At 45.9% G+C, this 14915-nt stretch overlaps 1 protein-coding gene across 1 annotated transcript in view; it reads left to right on the top strand.

The window, feature by feature from the left end:
• The window catches only part of CUL4B (cullin 4B), an 84317-nt gene that overhangs the window by 22126 nt on the left and 47276 nt on the right, over positions 1-14915 (top strand). The window contains exons 6-7 of the mRNA XM_069747195.1: positions 57-130; positions 8088-8250. Of these exons, the coding sequence (XP_069603296.1) occupies positions 57-130; positions 8088-8250 (237 nt within the window). The remainder of the gene's footprint in view (positions 1-56; positions 131-8087; positions 8251-14915) is intronic.

The following is a 14915-nucleotide window of genomic DNA, read 5'->3' as shown; positions in this document are numbered from 1 at the left end:
CAGAAGGTGGTTACATATAATTGTTGAAATAAACTTTTTTTCTTTTTTTTTTAAAGATCATGATTAGAAGTATTTTCCTATTTCTGGATCGTACCTATGTTCTTCAGAACTCCATGCTGCCTTCTATATGGTAAGTTTATTCTCTATATGGGTTCATATAAAAAGCTGAAAATAAAACCTAACCAGTTATTATATACATACATATACAGTGGCTTGCGAACGTATTCACCTCCCTTGGCATTTTTTGTGTTTTGCTACCTCGCAACTTGGAATTTCACTGTTGTTTTTGAGGGTTTGCATCAGTTCATGTAAAGAACGTGCCTACAACTGTGAACATTCGGTTTTCTTTTTATTATGAAGCTAACAACAAATAGAAAAAAATAATTGTAAGCTTCAGTGTTGATAAATATTCACCCCCCTAAAGTCAGTACTTTTGTAGAACATCATTTTGTGGCAATTATAGGTGCAAGTCGCTTTGGATAAATCTGTGAGCTTTGTCAAATCTGCTCTAGCTCCTTTTAAGTTGAGATGGTTTCCTCTGGTGAACAGCGAGCTTCAAGTCTGCCCACAGATTATCAGTTGGATTAAAGTCTGGGGTTTGACTAGGTCACTCCAAAACATTTACACATTTCCCCATAAACCACATTGTGTTGCTTTAGCAGTATGCTTTGGGTCATTGTCTTGTTTAAAGGTGAACCTCCGTCCTGGTCTCAAATCATTGACAGACTGAAACAGGTTTTTCCAGGACGTCCTCCTCCTCCTTGCAGGGACAGGAAACAACACGAGAGGTTAAAAGGTCCCACTCCGCCCCCTTTCCCTTAGTGTTTTTTCCTGTCCCTGCATGGAGGGACACACGAGAGAGGACTTACCGGACCGGAGGGCTCAGGGGGATCGTGCGGCTGGTTCCAATCTTTCCCCCTCGTCGCTAGCCCAGGGCAGATACTTCCCGGGTGCGAGTCCCTCTGCCCCAGAGACCAGTCGAGTGGATGGGCTCCTGGGTGAGCCGCTTCCTCCCAGGGGGGGGGTGCTCTCGGCTCGGGCGCCAGGAAGGCGCAAAGGTCCGCATGCTCTGATACGAGCATGAAGGAGCGGCAGAACCTCCCGGGATCAGCGTGCGTTCCACTGCCTGGAACGCGGAAGTAAGTGAGGTAGCGTCACTTCCAGTGACGTCAGGGCGTCATTTCCGGCAGATTCGGCGGCCGAGTGTGCGTTCCACTGTGTGGAACGCAGGGACGTCATAAAAGAGCGCCGGATGTGGGGAGAAAGCGTCCAGCGTTCCACACACAAGCGCCAGAATTGAATACAGGACGCACAGCTGTAGCCAGCCAGAGAGGAGGTCTGCAATGCCGGAGTCGAAGGGTAAGTGCAGCAGTGCTGCGATATCCTTCCGCCAGGGGATGTCCCATTTACACAGCATTATTTGTTTAAACAGAGGATATGGATCTCAGGAGTGAGGAGGCAGGGGTAAGTGCGCATTGCGCAGATTACCTTCTCACGTAAATTTGGTCATTAAGCTGTACTCACTCTTAGGCTGCCGTCACACTAGCAGTATTTGGTCAGTATTTTACATCAGTATTTGTAAGCCAAAACCAGGAGTGGAACAATTAGAGGAAAAGTATAATAGAAACATATGCACCACTTCTGCATTTATCACCCACTCCTGGTTTTGGCTTACAAATACTGATGTAAAATACTGACCAAATACTGCTAGTTTGACGGCAGCCTTATACTTAGGCTAAGGAGGCTCAGCAGACATCCCTGCCAGTGACAAAAAAGTCAGGCAAAGCCTTGACAAAGTCCAGACGATGCTCCATATGTAATGTAAAATTACCCGAAGCCTATAAAAAAGAGCTGTGCGGGACCTGCATATCCAGGGTTGTAAGAGAGGAGCAACCATCATTATTATCCGAAATGAGAACTACCATGGCTACCATGACACAACGGTATCCTTCCAGTCCTGGTCAGAGTCGCAAAAGACCACGAATGGACCTGGATCAAGAGGATGTAGGTGATTCGTCTAAAGAAGAATCGGACGTTAGAACGTCGGATCAAGAAGGAGAACTACCACCAGGTGAACAGGATCAAGGAAGGAAGTTTCTTTTTCCTGTGGAAGACACAGAAGATTTAGTACAGGCAGTGAGAAATACGATGCAAATTAAAGAAGAGCCGTGTCCAAGATCCAGACAGGATTTGATGTTTGGAGGTCTTACATCACAAAGACAGACTGTATTTCCCGTAAGCGATCATATCAGACAGATGATATTACAAGAATGGAAGGATGCTGAACGTAGACTAATAATGTCCCGGGAATTTAAGAGTCGTCAACCATTTGATCCGGAAGATATCAAGGCATGGGAAGAAATACCGAAAGTCGACGTACCTATAGCCAAGGTGGCTAAGAAAACAGCTATTCCATTCGAGGACTCATCTAGTCTCAGAGATGCTATGGACCGCAAGGCAGATATTCTGTTGCGTCATGCTTGGGAAACGTCGGCAGCCCTGATAAAGGCTAACATAGCGACCACGTCAGTAGCTAGGTCCATGTACTTGTGGATAGGGCAATTAGAGGAACATTTGGTGAATAAAACCCCGCATGCTGATATAATTTCCTCTTTACCCATAATAAAAGCTGCCACAGCCTTTATGGCTGATACATCAGCGGAATCAGTGAGATTTGCAGCCAGGAATAGTTCATTATCCAATGCAACTCGTAGGGCTATATGGCTTAAATCTTGGTCAGGAGATAATGCATCTAAGAATAAATTATGTGCCATTCCCTTTTCAGGATCCAAAGTGTTTGGAAAGGCTTTAGATGACATTCTAGAATCCGCATCAGACAATAAAAAAGGGTTTCCAGAGGACAAACCGAGGAAGTTTCAGCTATTTCGGAAAAGACCCCCACCTCGAAGTTCCTATAGAGGCAAACAGCCGGAATATAGAGAACAATGGAGATCCAGCAGAGGTGCCTTTTAGAGGAGCCTATTCTCAAAACAAAAGGGGAAGAAATTCCCTTTTTGGTTCAAGCCCTAGATCTAGGAGACAATGACGCCATAGGGATAGGGGGCAGACTCAGTCTTTTTCTGAACAACTGGAGGAAAATTACAAAAAATGCGTATGTCCTCAGTATAATTTCGGAAGGTTGCAAAATAGAATTGATATATCCAGCACCACAGAGATGTATCCCACCTACAAGTGTGGCGGAAAATTCACCAATGTTCAAAGACCTTCAAAACTTGTTCATATCTCAGGTTGTAGTGCGGGTTCCTACAACAGAAATAGCCAGAGGTCACTACTCTTCCCTATTTTCAATCCCAAAGCCATCAGGGGAAACACGCACAAAAATTAAATCTAAAATCATTAAACGCGTATGTCAAATACAAAAGATTCCGAATGGAATCAATAAGGTCAACTATCCATCTTATAGACAAAAATTCAGTAATGTGTACGCTCGATTTTAAAAAGCGCGTATTATCAGGTTCCAATCCATGCAACATCTCAGGAACTTCTGAGGTTTTCGGTAAAATTTCCGGACCAAACCTGCCACCTCCAATTTCAGTGTCTCCCGTTCGGCCTTGCCTCAGCACCAAGGATATTTACAAAATTGGTAGCAGAGGTAGTAGCATTCTTAAGAAACGAAGGAATTACAATAATTCCTTATTTGGACGATTTTCTGCTTGTAACCAGAACAAAAAATACCTTAACTCTACACAGAGATCGAGCCATTTCAGTGTTGGAACACCTAGGTTGGGTCGTAAATCGGAAGAAATCAGACCTAAAGCCCGAGTCCCGAAAGGTATTCCTGGGAGTCCTTCTAGATGCTACCTCAAGACAATATTTTCTGCCAAGAGAAAAACCGGAATCTATGAGGAAATTGATCATCGAATTCCTGAGACATCAGATCACTATAAGATCAGCCATGAAGATCCTAGGGAAGATGACGGCCTGTATCACTTGCGTAAGATGGGCCCAAGCTCATTCAAGATTATTACAGGATCAAGTTCTCTCGATATGGGATCGGCTTCAGTCATCACTGGACAGAATAATCCATTTATCAAAAACCGTAAAAAGGTCATTGTAGTGGTGGACACATTGCAGCAACCTAAGAGTGGGTGTTCCATGGATCTTGACCCCTTGTGTGGTGATCACTACAGACGCCAGTCAGTGGGCATGGGGAGCCCATCTAGAAGGATCATTCATCCAGGGCAGATGGCCAGAAGATATCAGCCAAAAATCTTCAAACTACAGAGAACTGTATGCGGTTTGGGAGGCTCTAAGAAGAAATCACTCTCGCTTGAAGAACAGACCTGTGAAGATCCTAACAGACAACATGACAGCGGTATCCTTCATAAGACATCAAGGAGGTCCCAGACACAAACCTCTTCAGGACTTGGCACAAAGAATATTTTTTTGGGCAGAAAACACAGTTCTATCCATAACTGCGGTGCACTTAGAGGGATCTTAGAATGTTCTGGCCGACTATTTGAGCAGAAAAGAAGTCTGTCCGACAGAATGGGAGCTAAATCAAGAGATCTTTCAACGATTGTCACCATTGGGGGACTCCCAGGATAGATCTATTTGCTACAAGGAAGAATTCAAAGGTCGCCAGATTCTATTCCCTCAATCCTATGGACATGCCGGAAGCAGTCGACGCCTTAAGCCAGACGTGGGATGAACCACTCTCTTATGCGTTTCCTCCACTAGCACTCATCCCGATGGTACTCAGGAAAATTCAGGAAGACCAAGCAACAGTTCTGTTGATTGTACCATTCTTGCCAAAAAGAAGCTGGTTTCGCTGCTGGGAGCCATGACAACAAAGAACCCAATCAGACTTCCCCTATGGAAGGACATCTTATATCAAGGACCAGTTTTACATCAAAACCCGGAACGATTACACCTTTCAGTGTGGATCCTGAGAAGGACATCTTGAAAGCTCGGGGGCTATCCGATGAAGTCATCTCAACAATTCAGGTTAGTCGTAAGCCAGTAACTTCGGCTATTTATTACAAAATTTGGAAGAAATTCTGTATGGAAGGTGGCGGGTCGGCCGTGATGTCAGGAAACCCGGACGTTCCCAGAGTTCTGGATTTTCTCCGGTCCGGATTGAATATGGGGCTAAGACCTAGTACCCTTAAGGTGCAGATTTCAGCTCTGAGCTTTCTTGGATTATCCTTTGGCCTCTCACCCATGGATAATTAGATTCGTTAAAGCCATCCAAAGATTACGTCCCACATTTAGACAATTAACTCCCACTTGGGATTTAAATCTAGTGCTCAGAGCCCTATGTAAAGATCCTTATACCCTTGAGGGTGACATGCCTATTGCATTACGAACTTGGAAAACAGCCTTTTTGGTAGCGATTACGACGGCCAAAAGAGTGGGGGAGATTCAAGCCCTGTCAATTAGGGATCCATACCTCCAGATTCGTGATGATCATATAGTCTTAAAACTAGATCCATCATTTATTCCTAAGGTAGCCTCGGTACAAAACAGAAATCAGGAAATAATTCTACCCTCCTTTTGCAATAAACCCTCTAATACAAAATTACAATCTTTACATTCTCTTGATGTCAGACAGGCAGTGCTAGACTATCTAGAGGCCACTAGTACCTGGAGGAAAGACCCCAATCTATTCATCCTTTTTGGGGGTAAAAAACCTCTATAGCTAGATGGATCACTACAGTAATTGCAAAAGCCTATGCATCAGAAGGGGTAGATTGTCCAGTAGGAATTAAAGCCCATTCTACTAGGGCCATTTCAGCATCTTGGGCTGAACGGGCAGGGGCATCGTTAGAACAAATCTGTAAAGCCGCAACCTGGGCCAGGGTAAACACATTCTGTAAACACTATAAATAAGACGTGTTAGCAGCCCAGCAAATGTCTTTTGGGAGAAAGGTTCTCCAGGCAGTTGTCCCACCCTAAGGGAGTTTTCCTTGGTATTCTCCAGAGTGCTGTCAGGGGGACGTCCTGGAAAATGGGTATTATACCTACCGATAATTCGGTTTCCAGGAGTCAATCCTGACCGCACCGTTACTTCCCCCCCTATGTATACTATTCATATGCTGTAATATGTTTGGTTAATAAAGAATTCTAAATATATCTATCCATGGTGTGGTACTTGTCAAAACACTAAGGGAAAGGGGGCGGAGTCGGACCTTTTAACCTCTCGTATTGTTTCCTGTCCCTGCAAGGAGGAGGAGGACGTCCTCCAGAGTGCTGTCAGGATGGACTCCTGGGAACCGAATTATCGGTAGGTATAATACCCATTTTCTCAAGAATAACCTTGTATTTGGCATCATCTATGTTCCCCTTCACTGCAACCATTTTCCCTGTCCCTGCTGCCGAAAAACATCTCCACAGCATGATGCGGACACCACCATGTTTCACTGTGGAGATGGTGTTCTTGGGGTGATGAGCTGTGTTGGTTTGGCACCAGACATGGTGTTTACCTTGTTGGCAAAAAAGTTCAGTTTTGGTCTCCTTTGCCCATAGCACCTTCCTCCATACATTTGGGTATTCTCCCACATGTCTTTTGGCATGTGACTTATGTATGACATTGCTAACGCGAGAAGTTTTTAGGTGCTTCATCGCAAAAGGGGTGCCTACATATGCACATACTAATTTTTTTGTTATTTGATCTCATAAATTTAACATATGCCTATTTTTTTTTTTTTTTCTAACTTCCCCCCAACTTGTACTATTTAGTGATGATGCATCGCACACAAAACGGATTAAAAAAAATATTTAAATACAGGTTGTAATATAGCAAAATAGGTAAAAAGCCAAGGGGGTGAATACTTTCGCAAGTCACTGTAGTTCAGATTGAGTATGGGGGTTGTCACAAGTAAATGTTGCTCTGAGATGATTTCTAGTTCTATCAACCGTTCACATATAAAAACTGCAGCACCATGGCTCAGCGGTCCTGGGCTCAAATCCCACCAAGCATAACATCTACAAGGAGTTTGTACGTTCTTCCCGGGTTCACATGGGTTTCCTCGGAGTACTTCTTCATTTTTCCTTCCACACTTCAAGCACATACTGATATGGACTCTAGATTGTGACCCCCCCCCCCGATGGTGACAGTGATGACGATGTCTGTAAAGTGCTGTGTGATATGATAGCGCTATATAAGTGTGCACATTATGATATAAATACTACAGTATACTGATCTGTTAGGCTATGTTCACACATTTGGGATTTTTCGTGTTTTTGTTTTGTTTTTTTCACGGTTTTTCATTTTAAAAAAAAAAAAATGCTTACATTAAGCATCCTATTATTAGAATGCAATCCACAATTTTTGTGCACAAGGTTTTTTTTTTTCCACGGCGGAATCGGATTCCGGAAAAAACGCAGCATGTTCATTCTTTGTGTGGAATCGCGGGGATTCCGCACACATAGGAATGCATTGATCCGCTTACTTCCCGCATTGGGCTATGGAGAGGAGACTCTCCTCCAGGCCCTGGGAACCATATAATTTAAGAAATAAAAAAATCGTGATATTCTCACCTTCTGGTGTCCCTCGCAGGCTTCCCGCTCCTCGCGATGCTCCCGTTCCCAGTTATGCTTTGTGGCAATGACCTGTGATGACGTAGTGGTCTCGCGAGATGCTACGTCATCTGGGGTTATTGCCACAAAGCATTACTGGGAACAGGAGCATCGCGAGGAGCTGGAAGCCTGCGGGGGACACCGGAAGGTGAGAATATCACTATTTTTTTATTTTTAACATTAGATCTTTTTACTATTGATGCTGCATAGGCTTGGAAAACGCTAGCATTCTGCAAACTAATCACGCTTGTAAAATGCTAGTGTTTAGCGGGAAAACGCATGCCAATTCCGCATGCATTTTTCCCGTGGCAGGGAGTTCGGGAATTGCCGCGGAAAGTAATGCGGCAATTCCGGACGAGTGCACATAGCCTTAATGTGGAGTATCAGATTATAAGGTTATTTCAAATGCTGTATTATTGTAGCCACCTTATTTGGTAGGGGAGACCTATATTTTTCTTAGAACTTGTGGCCCCTTGCATCTTGTTGATAGGTTAAGGTCTCGCTTTTGGGACTCCAACTCTCTTGTTTGTATATTTTATCCATAGGGACATGGGACTAGAATTATTTAGAACTCATATAACCAGCGATCAAAAAGTCCAGAACAAGACCATAGATGGCATTCTTCTGTTAATTGAGCGAGAGAGAAATGGAGAAGCCATCGACAGAAGTCTGTTACGAAGTCTCCTGAGCATGCTTTCTGACCTGCAGGTAAGTCCTACATGTTCCTTGTATGCCGGTTGCACCCAATGTCTGGGGAATGCAGTGTTTTATGTAGCAGATCAGAGTGTGGGGAGGGAGGGGAGTTTAAAGGTGAACACAGATCACACAGGCTACGATAGGTAGTAAAGCACACACGAGAGCCTGAAGGGGAAGGACAGCTAAAATCTCATAGGTTGTGTTTGAGTATAGAGAATGGCGAGAACTCATGGTAGACTGGAGGGAGATTACTCGCTGCTCCACATCTGTGTGTGCCAGTACCATGGAGAAGAGGTCCCTCATGGGCTGTGAAAGGAGAAATCTTTACAGGAATGAAGCTTTGCTGATGCACGAGTGCTAGTGAAGGCACCAGCATCCAGCATGTATTACTGGGAGGGAGGCCCCACTCAAGAAAAGTCTGAAACTAGAAACAGGCTTGTAAACTGCATATCGGGCATGAAAATGAATGAAGGAATTGAAATTGCAGATTGAAACAGTTGTACTAATATTCTGTCTTCAGGAGTGCACCACTGCTGGACCCAGCTTCCTGAAGGCAGTGAGTGTGCTCCTGAAGATTGACAGCGCTGCCGGTCCCAATTTCCAAGGCTGCAATCGGATACTGCTTTGCCTCTGCCGCAAGGGAGAAGCGCAGAAGCCTGAGGCGGGTCAGATCCAGCCATCTTTAGAACGGCACGAGCAGGCTGTATAGTAATAATAATAATAATAATCTTTATTTATATAGCGCCAACATATTCCGCAGCGCTTTACAGTTTAACAGTTTCAAACACAAAAGTCATAAGTAACAACGTTAACAATACAATAATTAAAGCAAAATAAGACGACCCTGCACGTGAGAGCTTACAATCTACAATGAGGTGGGGGAGATACAAAGTACAGGTGTGTATTTACAATGATGTATTTACAATCATGGTCCAGCTATCTTCAGGGGTTGGGGAATAGATGGGGATAGTGAATGGGCTACACACACACAAACATAAAATGACTTTGATTAGTGAACGTGATAGGCCGCTCTGAACAAATGTGTTTTGAGCGAGCGCCTAAAACTATGCAAATTATGGATGGTCCTAATATCTTGGGATGGAGCATTCCAGAGGATTGGCGCAGCACGGGAGAAGTCTTGGAGTCGGGAGTGGGAGGTACGGATTAGTGCAGAGGTTAATCGAAAGTCATTTGCAGAGCGCAGTGGTCTGTTAGGCCGATAGACAGAAATGAGGGAGGAGATGTAAGTGGGTGCCGCACTGTGGAGAGCTTTGTGGGTGAGAACAAGTACTTTGAATTGTATCCTGTAATGAATGGGTAGCCAGTGTAGTATGGAGCCTGCAGTCAGCAGCAACTAGCTGTACACTATAAAATTAAAAATCTTTTTTTTTTTTCTCTAGATCGGAGAAGATTTTTAATTGGAAGTGAATTGCAAAGTTGCTTGTATTTTACAAGCACCTTGCACTTGCAATTTGACCTGGTTAAGAACTTGAGAACTACTTTAGTAAACCTTTTTTCTCTATCGCTTCATTGGGGGACACAGGAACCATGGGTGTATGCTGCTGACACTAGGAGGCTGACACTATGCAAATAAGTTAGCTCCTCCTCTGCAGTGTACACCCCACCGACAGGAAGTAGGATATTCAGGTTAGCTTAGTGTCAGTAGGAGGTGGACACGGGTCTTTCATTAGACCCTTATCTACCTCATTGTGCGTCGTTTTCTTTCAGGTTTTCCAGAGGGATACAGGGTGAACAGTCACACCTGTAATCCCACGATACGGACTATGAGTACAGCGTGTACTGCCACCCCATATCCTCATAGATCCCTCAGCAGGACCATGATCCTAGCACACACAAGCGTGCTCAGAAGTTCCGTCCTAGCTCCATCCCCCACCCACTCACCCACCAGAGCCTGTCGGTTGCGGAGACAAGGACGTCCATCACAGCTCCCTGGACATATCATTCCTCTTCAGGTTAGTAACGGTGTGGGATGTTTGAGGTGAGTATTTTCCCCATCCCATCGCAGATTACTCGCAGATGTGGGGGCCTTTTTCAGCGGCGAGAAGAGGTCCCTCTAGGCTGCGCAGTTCGATTTTCTTTTCTTTTTTTTTTTATTTGTATTAGGGGATCCCACACGTTACATGCAGGCAGCCGCACGGGCAGAATCGCCATATCGCGCGGTGGCCTTTGAGGCAGCCGCGCCCCCTCCTGGCGGCTGCGCCGCTTCCCCAGTGGCTACGATCACTCTACCTTCTCATGACAGCCATCTCCCTGCTCGGTGGCAGCAATGCATTCCGGCGCGTTGGCCTTTGCAGGCTGCCGCGCCGCTTCCTCCCATGCTCTGCGGCCGCATTGCTCGGCGGCTGCAAAGCCTTCTTTTACAGCGCGACAGCCTTGGCAGGCACTGCTCCGGCGCCACGGTCTTTTTTTTACCGCCGACCTCTAATTTAGGTCCCGGCTTTGGGCCAGGGCCTACTTCCGGCGCCGCATCTCCGCCCACTTCCGTTTTTGCTCAGGCAGGCTTTTCTCCCGCCCGACAATCTTCCTCCCCGCATTCTCCACCCACCAGCGCCATCTTGGTGCTCCTGGGCGCTCGGCAGACTCCGCCCTCCCCACTACACTTGGCAGGATACGGAGAGCTGGCGTCCTTTTCAGCGGTCACCATCTGCATGTTCCCACTTCTTGGATTGCGGCAGGAGCTCACTTTGCCTTCCTGCTTAAAGGGCCACTTCCCCGGAGGTCCACCCGCAAGCCGGACAGCTTCCTCCACCTGGAATCTGTTTTAGTCTGCCGTGAGTAGCTCCGCACTGCAGACTGACACTCCCCTCTGCCCCCCTGTCCCCTAACCCTCTAAGAACCCGTCCAGCCACTGACGTAATAGTACTCTGGAGCCGTGCGATCACTGGCGTAGTGGTATTCTGGAGCCATGAATGCCATGGCGTTCACTTCGCAGAAAGCTTCAGTTGCACATTGCACATTTCTCCTCAGAGTTTTCCGTTTTTTCACACTACTGTTGTGGTTTCTGCTATTGCAGACCTGTGCCTTGATCTTCAGCAGTGCGAGGCTCGGCTATTTCTCTACACACGGTGATGCTAGAGCCCTGGCATATCGAACATTTCCATATCTCCTGCTCACGGGCACTCGCCCTCCATCTCCTTGAAGCCCCCTCCGGATGCAACAATTACCCTGCTCTAAGCAGAGAGGGGAGCTGCTCCTACCCACTTCACGACTGCAGTGTTCGGACCTGACTTCCAGCTGGTTAAGAGTTAGTATTTCCTAGCAATGTCTGCTGTGGCTCAGTGGATAAAGAATCTGACCACATATCACAGGCGCAAAGGTTTGAACTCGGCTGCCCAACAGAGAGTAGAGGATCTTCTTTTTGGCAGTCAAGTTTTTTTCTGGGGCCTATGTACTCCTTCCTAGGGCCAACTTCCCATGGAATTGACATTCTCCAGGTTTTCCATGGACTCTCCTCCTTTGACTGCTCATATCTGATTGTGCCTATCAATGCCCATCTTGTTTACATTTTCCATAGTCCCTGTTAACCATCTTCATCCCTGTGCGCTTAAGTTTAGCTTCCTGATGGATCTGAGTCTGCGGAGTCGTCTGGTAGTCTCCGTTCTATCTACTTAGACGGGCAAGAAGTGGTCTCTTCAAACGGTTCTCCCTTTCTGAGCCGTTTTGTTGATGTAGCAGAGCCTACTTTGCTGGGTTGAAAACTAGGGTTTCACCCGAGGTCCCCTTCAGTACGTCCTCAGCGTTTTGCTCTCTAGCAGGTCTTCAGTACCCTACTCTCAAGTCTTTTCTTGTCATTTCAATTTAATGTTTTTTTCTGGGGTTTCTCTTGGAATCCTTAGTCCAGCCGTTTCAAAGAGGGAAGCGTCTCGGTTTTCCTATATTCCCTCTCTCCTGAGCTTACTGCGAACTGGACCTCTTCTCTGTCTCTGGACCCTCCGGTTTCCAGATTTTCCACCGATACAGTCCTCCTCTCCCAGAGAGAATCCCTCAAGGATACCAACGGCGGACTAATAGTCCATGGCAAAGTCGACCATTGAACTGTCCGCCGCTACATTGTGCCCTGCCTTTGTCTCCACCTGGGCAGCAAAGTTTATAGACGCATGGGCTAATTTGCTCCATCAGGCCACCCTTCATGGAGTCTGATCGGAGGAAATCGCTGTCCTTGCGGACTAATTTACTCTTGCAAGGAAGTACATGGTATCCGCCCCCGCGGATGCCGCTGCAGGTGCTGCTTGGACATCCAGCAATCTGGTGTGCATCCGAAGGACCATTTTGATTAAGGCGTGTCAGGACTTATCCTCTAGGAAGTCCCTCACCAGTTTGCCTTCCGAGGGTTTCCGTCGGTTTGGCTCCAACTTGAACCAATTATTAATGAGGTCATCGGAGGGACGAGTTCTCTTCTTCCTCGGACTAAACCTCGTTGTTCTCCTGGGACCGCGTGTGCTTTCCTTTATTTTATTAAAGCCTTTATCCAGGCCCTCCTTTTCTTGAAGACATCGGCCATTCCTGCATTTTTGTGAGGGGCGGGTCCATTTTCATTTTATACCTTCCTTTCAGGCTCTCAACCACTTCCAGAGTCTGTGGCAGCAGTTTTGTATATTCTGTGGATCACAGGTTCAGTGCTCTGCCCTTACCTTGCCGAGAATCTCCATGGCTCTGTCCATCTTTCTTGATTTCCTTCCTTTCGTCCTGCTCGGACTCATACTTCGTAGCTTTCGCTCATCACGCTACCGGGTCAGGGCGAGGTGCATCTATCCAGCTAAGGCCGCCCCTCCCCCTTCTCAGTATACGGGCTCGGCGTAGAGAGGCCCTCCGGCCTCCAAATCAATGTATGCCCGCAAAATCCAGTCAGCATCGTTTAGATTTCTCAGGTCAGAGCAGAGCTCCTCCTTCCAGGTTTAAGGTGCACTCTACCCGGGCAGTGGGCGCCTCCCGGCGGTGCACATATAAGGCCTCTGCCTTGCACCTCTACAAACCGATGATCGGTCCTCCACATGTTCGCGAAACTTCCATGCCTAGCTTAGGCGTATACCGGCTTAGGTAGGAAGACCTTGCAGGTGACGGCGGTGAGTTCCTCCGACCTAGATTGGAGTTGACTGCTGTTCCCTCCCCAGGGACTGCTTTGGGAGGTCCCATGGTTTCCTGTGTCCCCCAATGAAGCAATAGAGAAAACAGGATTTTTGGTTGTTGCTCACCGTAAAATCTGTTTCTCGGAGCCTTCATTGGGGGACACTGTACCCTCCCAAGTTGAACAGCTCTGTTTTATTGTGTTATATTGTTAGAGTTTTCGATCTTTTACACATTGATTCTCCTACTGCTTTCTCACTAACTGAATATCCTACTTCCTGTCGGTGGGGTGTACACTGCAGAGGAGGAGCTAACTTATTTATTTGCATAGTGTCAGCCTCCTAGTGGCAGCTGCATACACCCATGGTTCCTGTGTCCCCCAATGAAGGCTCCGAGAAACAAATTTTATGGTAAGCAACCAAAAATCCTGCTTTATTACAAAAAGTTAAGGATATTTGGCTTGTGGGCCGAATTTATAGAAAACGTAAAAAGTTCACACTACAGTGCAGTGATATTTTATCATGAATATGGGGCATTTAAAGGGAACCTGTCAGCAGGATTGTGCACAGTAATCTACAGACAGTGTCAGGTTGGTACCGTCATACTGTCCCTCACTGACCTGCCCCCATAGCTTACATAATGAAATATATATATATATATATATATATATCTTCATATACCTTCAGCAGGCATCAGTGACACCATTCTAACATCTACACCCCCTCTAGGTGCTCAAGACCACATTCAAGAAGTCTATTAACCCTTCAGTTGCATCACTAGAACTGAAGCAATGTGGAAGGAAAAAATCAACATTTCACTTATTTTCACAAAAAAATTATTTTAGACCTAAACTCTTTTATTTTCGCAAGAGTTACATGAGAAAATAGACCACAACATTTGTTGTGCAGTTTTTTCTGAGTATGTCAATACCCCATATGTTGGGGAAATCTACTGTTTCGGCGCAGGGCTTGGAAGGGAAGGTGCGCCATTTGACTTCTTGCACGCTTAATTGGTTGGAATTGAGAGTTGACGCCATGTCGCATCTGGAGACCCCCCTCATGTGCCTAAACAGTGAAAATCCCCCACAAGTGATCCCATTTTGGAAAACGCAACCCTCAGGGATTAGATTCAGGGGTATAGTGAGCATTTTGAACCCACAAGTACGGCACAGAGTTTGATAACATTAGGTTGACATATTGAATGTCATCATTAGTGTTGAGCGCAAGCGCTCGCTACTCCCTCCCTGCCCCGCATGTTTTGTGGCTGTTAGACACCCAAAAGAAAACATGCGGGATCCGCGATACTCCGTGCTTACCCAAGCACCCGATGCAAACTTGAGTAACGAGCACTTGCACTCAACACCGTCATATTGTCTTCATATTTTTTTTTTTATTTTTTTTTTTTAACTTTTGAAATACCTTCAACACTAACTGCAAAGATCGGGAAAAAAAAATAATTTTTATCTAACTAAGGGGTTGACAAAAGGGGATTTGATTTACTATTTTTTTTTTTCTTTTGATCACAGGGTTTATCACAGTGATCGAAAAGAACCAAAAGGAAAAATGTTGTATTGTTGCTGGGTACCGTCCGAC

This window comes from Ranitomeya imitator, chromosome 2 (assembly GCF_032444005.1).
Source record: "Ranitomeya imitator isolate aRanImi1 chromosome 2, aRanImi1.pri, whole genome shotgun sequence".
Classification (NCBI taxonomy): domain Eukaryota; kingdom Metazoa; phylum Chordata; class Amphibia; order Anura; family Dendrobatidae; genus Ranitomeya; species Ranitomeya imitator.
The sequence above is the reverse complement of the archived record's forward strand: the minus strand, read 5'-3'. Positions and strand labels throughout refer to the sequence as shown.